General features: G+C 32.8%; 1 protein-coding gene across 2 annotated transcripts in view; it reads left to right on the top strand.

Annotated features, from left to right (window-relative positions):
• LOC147078750 (ethanolaminephosphotransferase 1) overlaps positions 1 to 6,601 on the top strand; it is a 48,602-nt gene extending 42,001 nt beyond the window's left edge. For both annotated transcript variants that reach the window (XM_085960426.1, XM_085960427.1), the window contains exons 6-9: positions 43 to 200; positions 1,984 to 2,164; positions 2,488 to 2,673; positions 5,461 to 6,601. In XM_085960426.1, the coding sequence (XP_085816552.1) occupies positions 43 to 200; positions 1,984 to 2,164; positions 2,488 to 2,673; positions 5,461 to 5,523 (588 nt within the window). In that variant the 3' untranslated portion in view covers positions 5,524 to 6,601. The remainder of the gene's footprint in view (positions 1 to 42; positions 201 to 1,983; positions 2,165 to 2,487; positions 2,674 to 5,460) is intronic.
• The last annotated feature ends 9,423 nt before the right edge of the window (positions 6,602 to 16,024 follow it).

Below are 16,024 nucleotides of genomic sequence, written 5' to 3' on the forward strand. Positions count from 1 at the left end.
ATAATTATGTTTTGTGTTTAATAGTTTATTCCTTTTTTTCAGGGAGCAGTTGGTGTTCTTTTTCTGACAGCTATCGTAGGTCCCAGAGCGTGGGATGTTCAGCTACCGGGTGGCTTCACTCCTGGACTGGTCTTTGAATTTGTACTTTACTTTTCGGCAATGATAACCAGCCAAACCGTCATCCTTTGGAACATCTATAAGTAAGTATTCTACATACACATAGTACATAATATAAAGCAGGTCACAGCTTAGACCCATAGGAATTATAGGAGGTATCGTGAAAATGTAAAAAGCGTGTACATTCAATTGTAATATGTATAACAATATTATTTCATTAAGATTTTGAATGGGAAGCATTAATCATAACTATATAGTGGTTGTCGTTTTCAATTTAGCTACGAGAAAACCCACGTGAACTTGGTTGTATCATGTCTTGATTAGTATTATATCACTCACATCCTGTTGCAGGAGTGCGAGAGAGAGAAGATTTGAATCTCCATGCTTTAAACCGGGATGTAATTTCTTCTTAGCGTCGCATAGCAGCCTCAGCATGTTAAGAAATTGATTTTATTGTAATAAGTGCCCAAAAGAAGATTAAAACTTATAAATTTCATGGCAAATGCAAAATAAGTATTTTAGTATTGGCAGCGCTCGAAATGGACCGGAACGCACAGGAGCTCAACTACGGTTCGTGAAATCTTCGAGGTTACCGCTGCATCTCGTGGAAAAATTAAAAATGGCACTCCAGTTAAGGAATTATTATGGAAATCATTACACTAATTTACATTTTCAGAAACTTGACATGTCGTACACACAATATATTTCAACAAACAATAATAAGATTATGTGTTGTTTAGTTATAAAGTTTTTAGGCTACCTATACCATAAATTCTGATTAATGAGAGTTTTCTATCATTCCATAGAATTTGGGTTTAGTATTCCAGGATTCATCTGTGAATATTGTATGATATTATAATACTAATTGAACTAATTAAACGATAGTAAATAATACATTACTACAAAGCAGTGACATCCTGTGGGGGTAGACTGCACTGCGGCAGATAAAGAAAGGAAAAATAATAATAGCATTTTTGACAGCATACTTCGCAAAAATATTTTTTTTACACCTGCGGCGTTGAAAATCGTTGTCTGCCCAAATCTTTAGTAGTAGTGCATATCGTCGGTGTTTTGTAAAAAGGGCGAATCAACCATTTTGGCGAAATCGAGATTTTAATGAAAATACAATGTGCACCCCACTAGCTTTGTTGTGTAAAAATGGCGAATTTGTATCTCCACAGGAAAGTACTTAAAAACGATAATCGACTAAAATTAAATTAATTAAAATTACGAATAAAAGCGAATGTGACATATTAGGCCTTTTAAAATATTATATAATAATGCCTATTATAATGACAGTATTCTTTTTAAGCTTTATTATAAACTTAAATAATCATCCACAGGTCATAAACAAATAAATATCAAAAGTTAAAAATCCTCCTCCCGTAAAATAGCATTTTGGTTAATTGGCCCTTTTTTCAAAACACCGACGATATAATATAATCTCTAAAGACTGTTATTGCATTTATACGTCTAAGATAGGTAGGTCCTAGGTAGCTATATATCAAAAAAACTTGCACACTTTAATATTTTCAGAAAATGGACGAACAATCCAGTTCAAAACTTTTCTATTTCAAGCGCTGAGTATTGGTATTTTTAATTGTCCTCAGCCAAATATACTAATACCTACGTACATTTGCTCAAGTTGAAGAATAACAATGGGAGAATATGATAACACAGCGAACTTGAAGTTGGACAATTTAAGAAATTCTTATAACCAAATTTGCCTAAAATTTTGTACAAATACTTACGCTATTCATAGATAGATGCCATTAGCATAATCTATCTTCTGTACATTAAAGCAGAGAAACAAACCTATTTATCATCCTAATCATTCATAACAATACTTTTACTTCCACTTTTCAGATCATACAGAGATAAGACTGGAAAAATGAGAAGCTTTTCCGAAGCTATTAGACCACTAGTACCTCTAACGACATTCTTCATTATCAGTTCAGTTTGGGCTATATTCTCACCGCATGATATTATTGACAAAGATCCACGAGCATTCTACGTTTTAACGGGGACCATATTTTCGAATATCACTGTAAGTAAATAACAATAAAATATGTTCTTTTTTTATAATACAATACAATTATTGTTGAATACTCTACCTACCAGAGCACATAGCAGAAAAATATGAAGCTTGTAATTTGGGATTATTTTTTAATTATTTGAAATGATATATATGTTTATCATTTACGATTATATTCAGTTTCATTCGATTATCTCAGAATATGACTCAAACCACATAGGAGGTATTTAAAATACAGCGACACTATTCAACAGAGAAATAAAATTTATTCACAAATCAATACATTAGTAGACATGTCATTCTTTAACAATAATTATTTGACATTTTAATTTTAGTGTCGACTGATTGTATCGCAGATGAGCAACACAAGATGTGAAGCGTTCAATTCATTATTTTATCCATTAAGCTTGGCAACACTCATAGCTCTACTGGTGCCTATTTCTTATCAAGGGGAGCTGCTTCTGTTGTATATTATGTGTGTTATTTCTACAATTACGCACATACATTACGGAGCTGGAGTTGTAAGTATTTACACATTTTAATTAATATAGATATTTTTGACGTAATATCATTGCACCAAAAAAAACTGCAGAATTCTTCTCAGACATATCGTCGAGAGCCGTTCCTTTATCTTCAGTCTCTGGATGATTGACTGGTCCGTCCTGTGCTCCGTCCAAGAAATACGAAGCATTCGGCGCCAACACCACATCTCAAAGGCATCAACTACCTTCCGTTCTCTTACCTTCAGGGTCCACGACTCGACTCCGTATAGAAATATCGAGAACACTAATGTTTGCACAAGCATCATTTTTGTGGCAATCGAAATTCCCCGATCCTTCTATATAGTGGTAAGGCGTTGTCACGACCTCGGACTTCGGGTCTTATACCTAGAGTACCTTTTAGGGGTGTAGAGTGGCCTAAACACGCTCTTGGCCTCGTAGTCAAATAAACTGCACCGAGCCGCACCCTTGATCACCCAGAGGTACGTTTCTTTCCAGAAATAATTCCCACGGCCCGTGTCTTTGAGGCTGAGGACACGGTTCGTGGAAGACCAGGTGTGAATAAGTAAGAAAGTATGCGAGACGATGAATGCAATTGGGCTTCGCCACTTAAACAGTATAAAAAGTGACCAACTGTCGCTAACAATAATGTTTGAAACATGTCAGTAGAATGTATAGAAAAAGCTCATGAAAATTGTAATAACTTTATTGTGACTGAGAGAGAGGAATATTAGATAGTGCAAGGAGAAGATAAAGAGTTGTTAGAAAATAATTAAATAATGTTAAATATCTGCCGGCAACATTGTCTTAATAGCGTTGGAGAAAAATACGAATGGCAACGCCGCATTTTTGTGCGGCTCTCAAGCGACCGTTTTTTTTTAGCGGGAGAAGCTTCTTTGACAGCCACGCAGTAAGCAGTGTTAACCGCGCTATGCGACAAAACCATAAATTGAAAAGAAGGTGTATAAAAATGTAACCTTTAGAATATATTAACGTAAATACATCTCGTCGTTTCCGTGACATTCCGGTGTGTTAATTGCCCATCATCACATCCCAATCCAGACAAAAAAAAAACCATACAAAAACACAAAGTGACAGTTTGCTAGTACAAAAAGAACAATTATGATACCCACCTTCAAAAAAAACTGAAACTGAGCTAGACCAGAAGTGTGGTGGTTTATCAGCGTGTCATCGCACTTTTTGCAATCTGTGTGCGCCTTCTTATTTCTGCTTCGCATCCGCCCTTCCCACTGATGGTCGATCCAAGACATACAAACTCGTCGACTGTTTCGAGATTTTGGAGTGTACTTGATGTTGGTAGAAGGTTGGCCCAATCAACAACCATTAACTTGGTCTTATTCCTATTAATAAGGAGGCCGTATTTGCGACTCTCTTCCTCTACCCGGTGTAGCAGCTCTGTGAGTTCTCTTTCATGTCAGGCGCGGACCGGACAACCTGGAGAGACTAGTAGTTTTGGGTAGCCTCCAGGGAAGGCGAAGCAGAGGAAGAGCGTCTGCGCGATGGAGCGACCAAGTGAAAGAGCTGACTGGGGGCACCATCCATTCTGCCCTGAGAGAAGCGGAAGATCGAGAAGGATGGAAAGTCTTGGTCGCTCAAAGGATGGCGAAACTTAAATGTGGTCACGATCCTCAGCCATGAGTATACGACCAAGAAGAAGAGATCATTTATTAAGAGATTATATAGAGAGATTAGGGTGACGGATTACTGAGAAAGTAGTGTATATAGTATATTTGTAGATAAATTTCGTTGTGAGTCTTCATGACACTTTCAATACTGGATGCCGTCATTATAAAATGACGAACAAGAATCTGATTTAAATAGTTTTACTACCAGTAAATGTTTTTAGGTGGTTGTACTTTCTACTTATAATTACACAAACATCGCATTTGTCTAGTTTTTGTATGCGAACACAGAAAAGAGAATACAATATCTCTTTTCAAATAATCAAATCTTCTGCTTGTATACAAACAAACATTGCATTTAATTGGCTTCTCATCTGTATGTGTAATTCTGCTTTGCCATACGTTATGCTCACATTTTTACCAAAGTATCAGTAGTGGTACAATTAAAATGAAGATCTCTTCAATTAGAATGTTTGGCAGTTTTGTATTAGCTTTTGTTACTTACTACGATTTTTAATATTGCCTCTCCGTGCTCATCTCTCTCATGGGTATTCTTAACTTAAAGTCATGTAAATTTAGTCAACCCGCATCTGAGTGCATGGCGACCTCAGTTTTGGGTAAACTGCTCCTGAGACATTCCCAGTCATAAAAAAATGATGCTTTACACTAAACATAGGATCCTGTGATATGCCCAATTAAGACCAGCATATCTATTTTATACACAAGACTGCTTTCGGCCACTACGGCAGCTATCTACGGTAGGTTTTTATCGAAGTATTAGCACTTATTGTAATTGTTACAATAAGTGCTATGTTTTAACAGTATCTCTCATGGTTATACTAAATTTTAGAGCGAGATAGACACTTTAGACAGCTAACGTATTGTAATTGTTACAATAAGTGGTAATACTTCGATACAAACCTATCCTAGACAGCTCCCATAGCGGCCGAAAGCAGTCTTGTGTATAGAATAGATGCGCAGGTGTGGTTTGGTGGGGCCATTAACTTCAATGACCTAATTATATCCACTAATAAGCCTAGGTCCCTCATTAAAAATATCCATATGTATCCGCTTAGTAGCAAAAATGGTAATTTATTTTTTCACTTTTAAAATAAAATAATGAATTCAATCACACTCATGATAATTTTTTCTTCTTCCCTTTCAGGTGCGGGAAATGTGCAAACACTTCAAAATAAGATGTTTCCATATAAAATATGTGAAATCCTAATTTAATTTATACCAAATTGTACATATTATTGTACTGGAAGCCAAAGAAAGATATTAACTTAATTATTTATGTAACAAAAAAATACAGGGAAATATACTGATACCATTACGGTGTGTTAGTATAGTATCCCTGCATACTTGTAACACTATTAATTGTAAATTTGCACCCAGCCATTGGTTCACTTCTTTACATGTATTTGTACTTCTAATCATTGACTTATTAATGGACGCAGCATCTGAAAAATAAAAGCACCTTATCTCGTAGATATCAGATTCTGCTATTACATTTTTTTTTATATAACATTGCAGTGTCTTAGTTGGCAGAGCGGTCGTCTCTGAATCTATGGGTAGCAGATTCAATCGCACGAATGGAAAAAATGCATCTTGTTTATTGCAATGCGTGTCTGATCCAGTGCAAGATGCCAATGCGTTCGTCAACTGACTATTAACCAATTATCATTTAAAAAATCTGTTAATTTACCATCCACTTGTGGAGACTCATACAATGCTTAGAAACAAACAGGATAATTTACATTTTGCATTAATTACAAATTCACATTCGTATCTTTACAACATTGTTGTCCCATTCTACTAACGTCTCCATTTAAATACGTGGTTTAAAAATGAATTCTGCCTACATTGCATTAGTTATGCATATTGCAAAATCTCATTCACGGCTTTGTCCTAATCTTTTTGATTTTGGATTTAACCTTTTCTATGCCTCACGATATTACTATGACAGTATCTGACAGGCCGCAGATTTTTAAAGACACTCTTTGAATGCAGAGCGAAGCTCACTACAATCGCTATAATACCGATCATTTATGACTTAGTATTTCATAATTATTATAACAAATATCACTGTGATCATGCAAATCAATGGACAGTGGCTAGTAATATGAGTTTAAAATTGAAATTTCCTCACACAGCGACATAACTCGCTGAAGGCATAGAACCTGTTAGAATTTTGTTCATTAATAAGTCAATGCTTTTAACACTTAAACAGGCACAATAATAGTCTCAATTGGTCTACCTAATTATCTATGTAAGCTAGACTTTTAAGTTTTAAGGAACAGCTCAAAGAAAAAACATTGTAATTTATTTATTTTAATGAATCTCAGAGTTTAATAATGCCTAACTGACATTTTGTTGATTGCATTTCTTTAAAAATATTCCTATACTCAACGTGCTGTGTCGTATAAGATTTTTTTAATTGTTATATTATTATTATTGCTATGTAAACTTTTTAAAAAGTACAGTATGACTCTCGATTTACTGGTGCCATTTTAACTGGGCGGCGAAATAGCCGTGAGAATTTTTCACAATCGTCATTTTCATGTTCAATTCATGGAAATTACTGCCAAAAGTTGGTCTCGAATTCATGTTATGGAGTTATTGCAATTTTAAGTTTGACATGCCCTCTAAAATCAGGCATATTGTTAATTTCTTTGTGCTTTATGTGCATGTTCTATAATATATCGGATGACCTATAATTTTTTTTCTAGAATAGATATTTATATATAGGCCAGTGTCTGCCAAACTGTGTGCCGCGGCACACTAGTGTGCTGCAAGAATTCTCAAAACTGTTCATTTTAAATAATGCCTATTCATTTAAATTTTCTTCAATTTTAAATAAATTCAACATCTACATATTCAAATAAATATTTGTCATTGAAATATCTCATTTTCTGAGCTAAAGTTGTCAGCATTTTGGATACCGCTTTGGAGTCAATATCCACGATTAGCTACAACAGCATTTAAATTTTTCTATCGAAATCTAATCTAAACTTTTGATTCGTTCCCTGGAGTCGTGACCGAATTGGAACAATTCATAATTTTTGGGTACGGTCCTGTCAAAAATTACTGAGAACATACGAAAATATCCAAATCAACCTTGAGCTTCTAAGTGTGGCCGCTAGAGGTGAGTTGGAAATACTGTCACCAGTTTGTGTACTCAAGTTTCGGATGAAGCTACCCATACTAAGTATTTGTGTCCCAATAAACTTATTCCAAAAAACTTGTGATGATATCATCGCGAGCCACTGTGCTGTGCACTCGCCAGTTGGTAGACTTTCAACACTATTGACATATAATGCGCACGAACGAAATAGCACTTGAATATAGGTAAATTATAATTTATTAGTCTATTGCGTTCGAATGTATGAATAATAATAGGTCATAAATTTTGTGTCACAGCATAGTGGTGAGATGACGCACAGGCTTTGGCTTGTTATATACCGCTCAAAACATCTTTAAAATTAAAAAAATCACTGTTATTCATTTTTGCTAACAATAATGTTGTAACCTAACAGAAAAACAACTCATAAATTTTAAATTTTATAATAAATGGGACTTTTCGACTAGCGGAGCTCAGCGTATTTTTAGCGATTATATTGAAGCTGATACACAGTCTGAGTTCCCTGAGCCGATACGTATTTTAAAATACTAATAATATGGAGTTGGTTTTAATTTCAGTTGAGTATGAAACTTTTATCGCATACGCACGCCACGATTTATATAGTATTCCAAATACTAGTAGGAACAAGTTTATATACTAAGTATTTTTTTATACCGGTAGTAAGTATACTTAGTCTTCAAAATCGACCAGTTTTCCCATCTCTAGTGGCCGCACACGGCGTGTCCTATCTTGAGTTTGACATAACAACACAAATTTGATGTTTACATAATGAAATGAAGGGGACTTTATTCATTATTTTAACAGACAATAAATAGTACTCGTAATAGAAAACAAAAATAATATCCTAGTAACTCATTACTTGTTTAAAATTTAAATGCCATACATAGGTAATAAGAAAAGACTGTTTAGTGTTACCAACAATAGATATTTTTAGTTAACTTATTAGGTATTGTTAATACTAGCAACTGAGCATATATATTTTGTACCAATCAAATGAAGCGTCAACACGATTGGTAAATGAATTCCGTGTAATTGCTATTTAAAGTTGACAATTGTTCACGACGATCATTAAATCTGGTCAGGTCTGCGAGTGTGCTGGTGAAATTAGGCCTTAATGCTGCTTACACATTTAAATTATTGTTTTTGTTTATAATAGTTTTTCTGAAAAGTGCTAGGTGAATCACTATAAATATTGTATTTTTATTGATCATTCTTTTTCTGTTGGGTTGATTCTTATAGGGTTTCCATGGAAATAAGCCTTACGCCGAAACCGTTTATTGCCGTAATAAAACTTGTCGAGTGTTCACCCACTTAGCTTCGGATTTGTATATACGGGCGCCGCCGTGTTCCATTATGCTCTATGCAAATAACGGTGTTTGTACATGCGCGCCTATTTGAAACAAGTATTCCTTATATTAAAACAGAAAAATATTTTTTCTCTATGGTCAGTTTTTGATGTCTATGGGCACTTAACTGTCAAATAAATGACAATTTCTCACATTTTGCCGCTAGATATCCCTAGTGGTCCATATATTTTGAACTCGCTATTACATTTACTTTCATATTTTTTCTTTTATTTTTCGATTAATACTACATTATGGCCGGATAATCCGAATGCCGAATAAACGTTATTGAATAAATAATCATTACAATATAAACAAATGAAAGTAAATGGTTATCGTGATAGTATACCTACCTACCATATAATTATTATGCATAAATCGATTCCAGCATAATCATGTGAATTGAGTTGTTCAAAATATTATATTACTTGTATTTATTTGATTTCATGAATCTGCGTGTGATGTGTATTTACTAACGAGACTCTTAAATTTGAAAGCGTCGCCTCTTTTACGAAATTTGCGGCATTGTAGATTAGCTTTATCTACGAAAGCAAAGTTTACTACCTATAAATAAAGCATTCATGATTGAATAAAATAAGCACCAATTATAGAATCAATTGTAAAATGGATAGTACCATTAGACAATAATCAAAATAATACACTGAATCATAATGAAATATGGAAGAAAACAAGAACCTATGACAATTATCAACAAACGCGGGCTGTCAGTTGCGATCTGTCAAAAATGGACTCTGCCGAATTTACCAATCGGTTTCGCTAAACTTATGGTAGAGGGGCATTAGGTGTTCGGGTTCGGCGAGATGCTTATGTACTAAAATTGGATGAACGCAATTATACGGGCGTATTATATATCTGGCGTAAAATCGCATTCGAAAATTTTGGATGAACACCCTATTATTTGTAAATATTCAACACAATGTTATGCAGTGAAATTGGGTAATAATATTATATCATTTGCGTAGTTTTTAATATTTCCATTAATGTTTTGCAATATATTTTCCCATCTACCCCATTAAATCGAGAGTTAACTGTATTTCCTATTTTTGGCAGTTGTTATTTGAATATGATTTTGTTAACATTTTTGTTTTTATAGAGGAAATTTTATAAAAAAATAATCGCTTATTCGTTCGATTGTTTCCTAATGAAAGCTTTGTTATTTATTGTATAGTAATTATTTTCCTGAAAATACAGTGAAAAAGATATCATTCGCAATATAGAAATTAATATAACTCATAATTAATATTAGTGTTGCTATTCTTTGCTATGTTATTTAAATATATTTAACTTTTACTTTTTAGTAAGTAGCTACATAATTCAGTTTACCAAATTATTTTATTATATTATTATTCAGTCATTTGTTATACCAAAATTAGATTAAATTTATTACAAGAAGGAAAAAACCTCTTTATTATAAAGAACATCATGATAAAATATAATCAGTTATATTATTTGAAACACATCATATAATATAGACCATGACATGAGAATAAATATTCTGTCATATAAGAGAATAATATACATAATAAATTATTACGTATCTACTGTGTCACTATTGACATATTTTGTAATCTATTTTAAAGGTTGTGTCTATTAGATTAAGATATATATCGATACCTACTCTAAAATAAATTATATGTTGATGTCTGAATATTTTAGATACTTATGTAAGATGAATCACAATATATGCAGGATTTTTAATGGGAAGGTGATTTTAATGTACAATATCAATCAAACTATTAATGTTAAGGTGCAAAAACTCATGAGTAAATCGCAATGTCAAAATGAAGAATATAGAACTTTTTACATTGTTTACGAGGGAACGAACTAGTCAGACACCTTAATCTAGATCAGATAAGCTGATAATATCCATAAGGATGCAAAAAGGGGCAATGTATCTTGGACAGGTACACACACAAGATGAGGGTGATTCTTGGGTCTCAACCCCATGGTCCCCACAAAGGGGTGGCTGACAGGCCTCTAGCATGGGGCCCCGTGTTCTGGGGGACCCTGCGTGGAGCGTCTACCTTAAAGTGTGATGAAAACACATCTCAAATTTGCTGTTATGGTAAAATGTATATGTGGGCGTGTGATGCAATTTTTGATTATTGTGTGTCGATATTCGACATCTCCATAATTCAAGAATATACAATAAAAAAGAAGAGTGTCACACTGCCTTTAACCCTGCGATTGGTAGGGGGTCCGACAAAGATCCTGCTCTGAGGGCACACTTCAGGTTGTGGGGGCCATGCTCAACCCTCCCCAGAAACCCCAGTCAGTAGCACCGGCTAGCTGTGGACTTTCTGTGTGCCCACTTGATCCGCCAAGAGAGAAGGTTCCGGACATATCTAGACAACCTATTTAATTGTGGATTTAATTGAAGATGGACTATTGTTAAAAAAGAAGAAAAATTGTACCAATATATATGTATGTATTAACGGGCACAATTTTCAGTGCTCGCAATAACTCAAATTTTATAATACTAAAATGGTGCTTTTGATAGCAAGATTTTTACAGACATTCTTTGTATTATAATATATTAGCTTTTTATATAAAAAAAAAACTATCATAGTGAGAGCCCACTATGGGGCAGAGAATAAAATGATTACTAATTCAGTGTTTTTTAGTTTAATTTAAATGTCACATTAATAAGACTTACGGATTGGTAAATAGGTTACATAATCAATATACCTAATCATTAAGGAACTTCAGACAAAAAATACAAATATATTATGTGCCATCTGATTCCGAAAACTATTTGTAGAAAAGCAATACATAAATGCAATATTATTTTATTTATGTATATAACTATTCTCTCTGGGTCTCAATGCAAAGTGGCGCATTCGTTAAATTATAAATTATAACTTGATAAAGTATATTATAAAATGATCTATAGCTTCATAGAATAGATTATCTTTTTTAGTTACGCCATTATTATTTCTATGGTTTCGGGTCAAAAGTTATTATGTAAAATTTATTGTAGCCGAGATAATCGATTAACCCAGTTTTCACAAATTCATCTGCCTACCCACACGGGACGTTACTGGCTAGGAAAAAGAAAGAGATGCATTATTATTGATGCAAATATAACACACAACAGCCAAGCATGGCAATAATCACATTTTTCCTGCCCAAGTGCTTTTGTACTAGAAAAAATCGCATTTGCACATATTCATGGTTAATTTGTTCCACTATAAGTATGATTAAATTCTTGATATTGTGTACTATTTAAAGCAGTGTTTCTCAACCGGTGGTTTGTAGAATTTTTCTAGTGGTCCAAGAATTTTAACGTCTAAATGCATATGCTAAAAATTCAAATAAAATCTTCAAAATCCGAGCACCTGCAAGTTTTTGTTCTTAAAATAGATTAATGGATTTACATTATTATACATTACCATCTAAATAATATTTTTTTATTTCTGTGTTGGTGGTCCGCAAAAAGTTTCTCCTATCAGTGGTCAGCAGGTGTAAAAAGGTCGAAAAATTTTAAAGCATTTAAATTGAATTAAGATAAATTATCGCAATATGTTTTCACGACATTGTTCATACATACACAAAAAACAGCATTCTTTATATTATCTAAGTACACAGTAAATTTTAAATCTCATTTCCATAGAAGTGTGATATATTAAATTTTGGCCTGAATCACAGACTCCACTATCATCATGAAAATATTGATATTGTGATACAAATGTTTTGTAGTATTAAAATCAATAACAATCATCTGTTTTACTAATGTGTATGATATTATTATATCCCATTTTCAAGCAAAAACTACATAGGTAATCATAACTCATCGATATATCGTCAAATTCACTTAACAAAACAAATATTTCGAGATAATGACCAAAAAATATTCACTTAATTCAAATTAACATAATAATATCTTAAAAGTTTATAATAAATACAATATTTATAATAACACAACCGTTATATTATAACTTACAGTTTCCGTTACACTGTTTACACGTGGATGGATTTACTGCTGACAGTACGTATTATCACGGCAATAACAAATAATACATGGTTCAAAAAATTTCAGAAGTTTCTGAATTTTCACACGACAATTGGAATGTACTATATCTGCGCCTGTGCAGTAGAACAATACTGGCGAACATGCCGGTAAAAGAACAAATTACACTGCGCAGACTCATTTTGAGGTAAATCGATTTTTACGACCTGTCAAATAGTGCCATACAATGACAACACCGCATCTCACTTAGTCTTGAAGAATGAGATTAGCGAGACAGTCAGCACTTTTACGTGTAAACAGTTATTATTGCGATAGTTTAAAATACACACTATTGGTGCAAGTAAATCCATGCACGTGTACAGGCGCTATTAGAACGATATCATAATATATGGTGGGTAAATAACTTGTATTGTTTTAATTTTTCTTTGGTGGTGCACTGAGAGGTGTTAAGTAATCCACTATTGTTTATATATTTTCATGGATGACTCGTATCCAGTCAGTGAAACTGGGCAAAAATATTCTGATAATCGGATAGTTTTCGATATTTTATTGGTGTCTTAGTTTTAACCAGGAGAAAGATCATATAAATTTAAAAAAAAAAACTGAAACAAAAATAAACGCCAAATCTAATTTTATATCCTAGTCATTTATCGCCATGTTTTCTACAATATTTTACGAATAATTTATATTGTTAAATATAATAAATAATGAGATGCCTTTTTGAACACACATAATTCGGAAACACCTTTGAAATACAGATATTACAAAAAATCTTGTAAAAACATAAGTGCAAAACATAAGGGACACGATTGTGCATCAATTAGACTCTGAACAATTTACTTTACCATTTTAGCCACCTGCACTATACATACCTAATCAATATTTACTGATTTTTCTAATATCACTATTTAACTTCCGAGGTGTTTTTGAATTATATTTGTTCAATAAAGAGTTATACATTCTTGAATCTTTCGATGAATGAATTATTCGTTGAGTTAAAAAATAGTTTAATAAAAGTGATGCCTTTTGTTTGCCATAATAAATAATCTTAGTAGGTATAATCATGTCTTTTTATAACACAAGAAAAATCATTTTCAAATCAACACAGATCTTATTATTATAAATTATGTTCACACTGTAAATAATTATATTTTTGTATATTAAAATAATACATATTTTTAAGTAAGTAAGTATAACAAATTGACGTCATTATGCATTTGTAAATCAAGCAACATATTGTTAAAAAAATAATCATGAATATGAATTACTGGCAAACCCATTAAACTAAAAATAGTCAAAAATACAGATCCATGCAAAGATGAAAGTGAAGCTGTAAAAAGGACTCGTGGACTACTGCTTAATATAGCTACAAATGATACATTCGTAGCAAACTTCATTATTTTCACCTGCATCTGTCAAGCACTTCCGACCATTTCAACACAATTTGAAATTCACTGAAACAGTAAATTCCATAAATTATTAACATGTCAAGTCAGTTATGAAACATTTAAGTTGATAAGAGATGAATGGTCAAATGACTCCTCAATATGAAATTTAATCGTAATTATTGGCATATTATGCATGTTCAGAATATTATGTCCAGAAGTTGCCAAGATATTTAGATGAACAATCACTAATATGTAAAGCACGAATGTCACTGATACCCAAAGGTCAAAACAAAGATGGCGGCTATAAAAAAGCTGTCATGAAAAGAAATAGATTTCAAACTGTAATTTACAAGAAATTAATTTTGCTTTGACTTCCAAATCTACCACACTAAAAACATTCCAGAAAATGATGTGCTTTAACACTAAAAGTTCCCTCTTGTTATAGTTACTTTTTGGTCATAAATATCAACTGCTATAGATCCAGCAGTATAAGTTGTCCGCCGAGTGAGGGCGCCACAAGCTAACATTTGACATAATTTCATACTTTTTATACTGAGATGAGCTTAGTTCTAAATTCAAATACCTGATGATTTATGATGGTATATCTATAGCATACCAAAGCTAAAAACATAGATTTGTCATCTGAGAGAGTTGAGAGGGTTGTTGTGCCGATTATATAGATATGAAAAGAAATCAAAACTGCATTGCTATAAATTATCTCAAATGCACAAATATCGATTTAAAAATGCATAATGGCATCCAAATAAATCTTGTGTTTATTAATTTTTATGTTCTTTATTATTATTAAATAATGGGGAATATTTTATTATATTTGCACTATTCAAAAGGCTTTTTTCACTAAATGCTGACAACATTTAAAAAGACAGTTTTCACACTGAAAATGGATGGTTTTCACAAATCAACGATTACCATCAATTGACCAATTTTCACTATGGAAAGAAATTGTTTTCACTGGTCAATAGATTATTGTGACTAATTACTCACAACACTTGAAAATGAATACTGTGTATTACATACCTACTATAAAAAAGATATTTTTCACTTACTAGCTGTTTTAGTTACAGTAATGTTACGGTTGATGTTGATTTGTGAAAACCAACCAAAGCGATTATTAGTCAGCGCTTAGTGAAAACTGTTATTTTTATTTTGTTACAAACTATTTTCTAAATATTTGAATATTTTTTTTGTTATCGTGAATAGACTAATTGAAAGTGCGATTAATTCCAACCCTTAATTAATAATACACAAAAATATGTGAAACTTCAGATAGCTCAAATTTAATACTAATTACTTATCGTCGCTGTAGGATTTGTTTGTCGAATAGACCAAATGTTCAGGACACAAAAAACAAATTTCATAATCCTATATTTAAATACATGGAGATATTTAAATTGTTGTTTTTACTGCATATGAATGATGTATTCATTACCATTACAAAGTAATTTAACGAAAAGGATGGTTCTGGTCCATTTAGATCATGGGTGGCCAAACCGCGGGCCGCATGCGGCCCACTGGGTGTCAACTTGTGGCCCGTGGAGCAGTGAGAAAATAAAAATGATATCAAATGCTGCCGGTAGATGTGCTAATTTTGAAAATTGAGATTCGATATTAGCTCAGGATTTTAAAAAGCACCGTGTGCTTTTTGCTGCATTTGCAACGCCATTCTCCGTATACGTGAATTTAATACCGGGAAATCTATAAATGGAACATTGTGAAATATATTGCGATGAACAGTTAAACAAGAAATTCCATCAGGTTGGTTTGGAAGAGTTTTACAAAACATATTTGGATAAGGAGAAATTTCTTGCACAAACATGTTCTAATTTATTTTATATTTGGAA

Source organism: Rhyacophila brunnea, unplaced genomic scaffold (genome assembly GCF_057557595.1).
Source record: "Rhyacophila brunnea isolate RB1 unplaced genomic scaffold, BYU_Rbru_1.0 scaffold_11, whole genome shotgun sequence".
In the NCBI taxonomy this organism is placed as follows: Eukaryota; Metazoa; Arthropoda; class Insecta; order Trichoptera; family Rhyacophilidae; genus Rhyacophila; species Rhyacophila brunnea.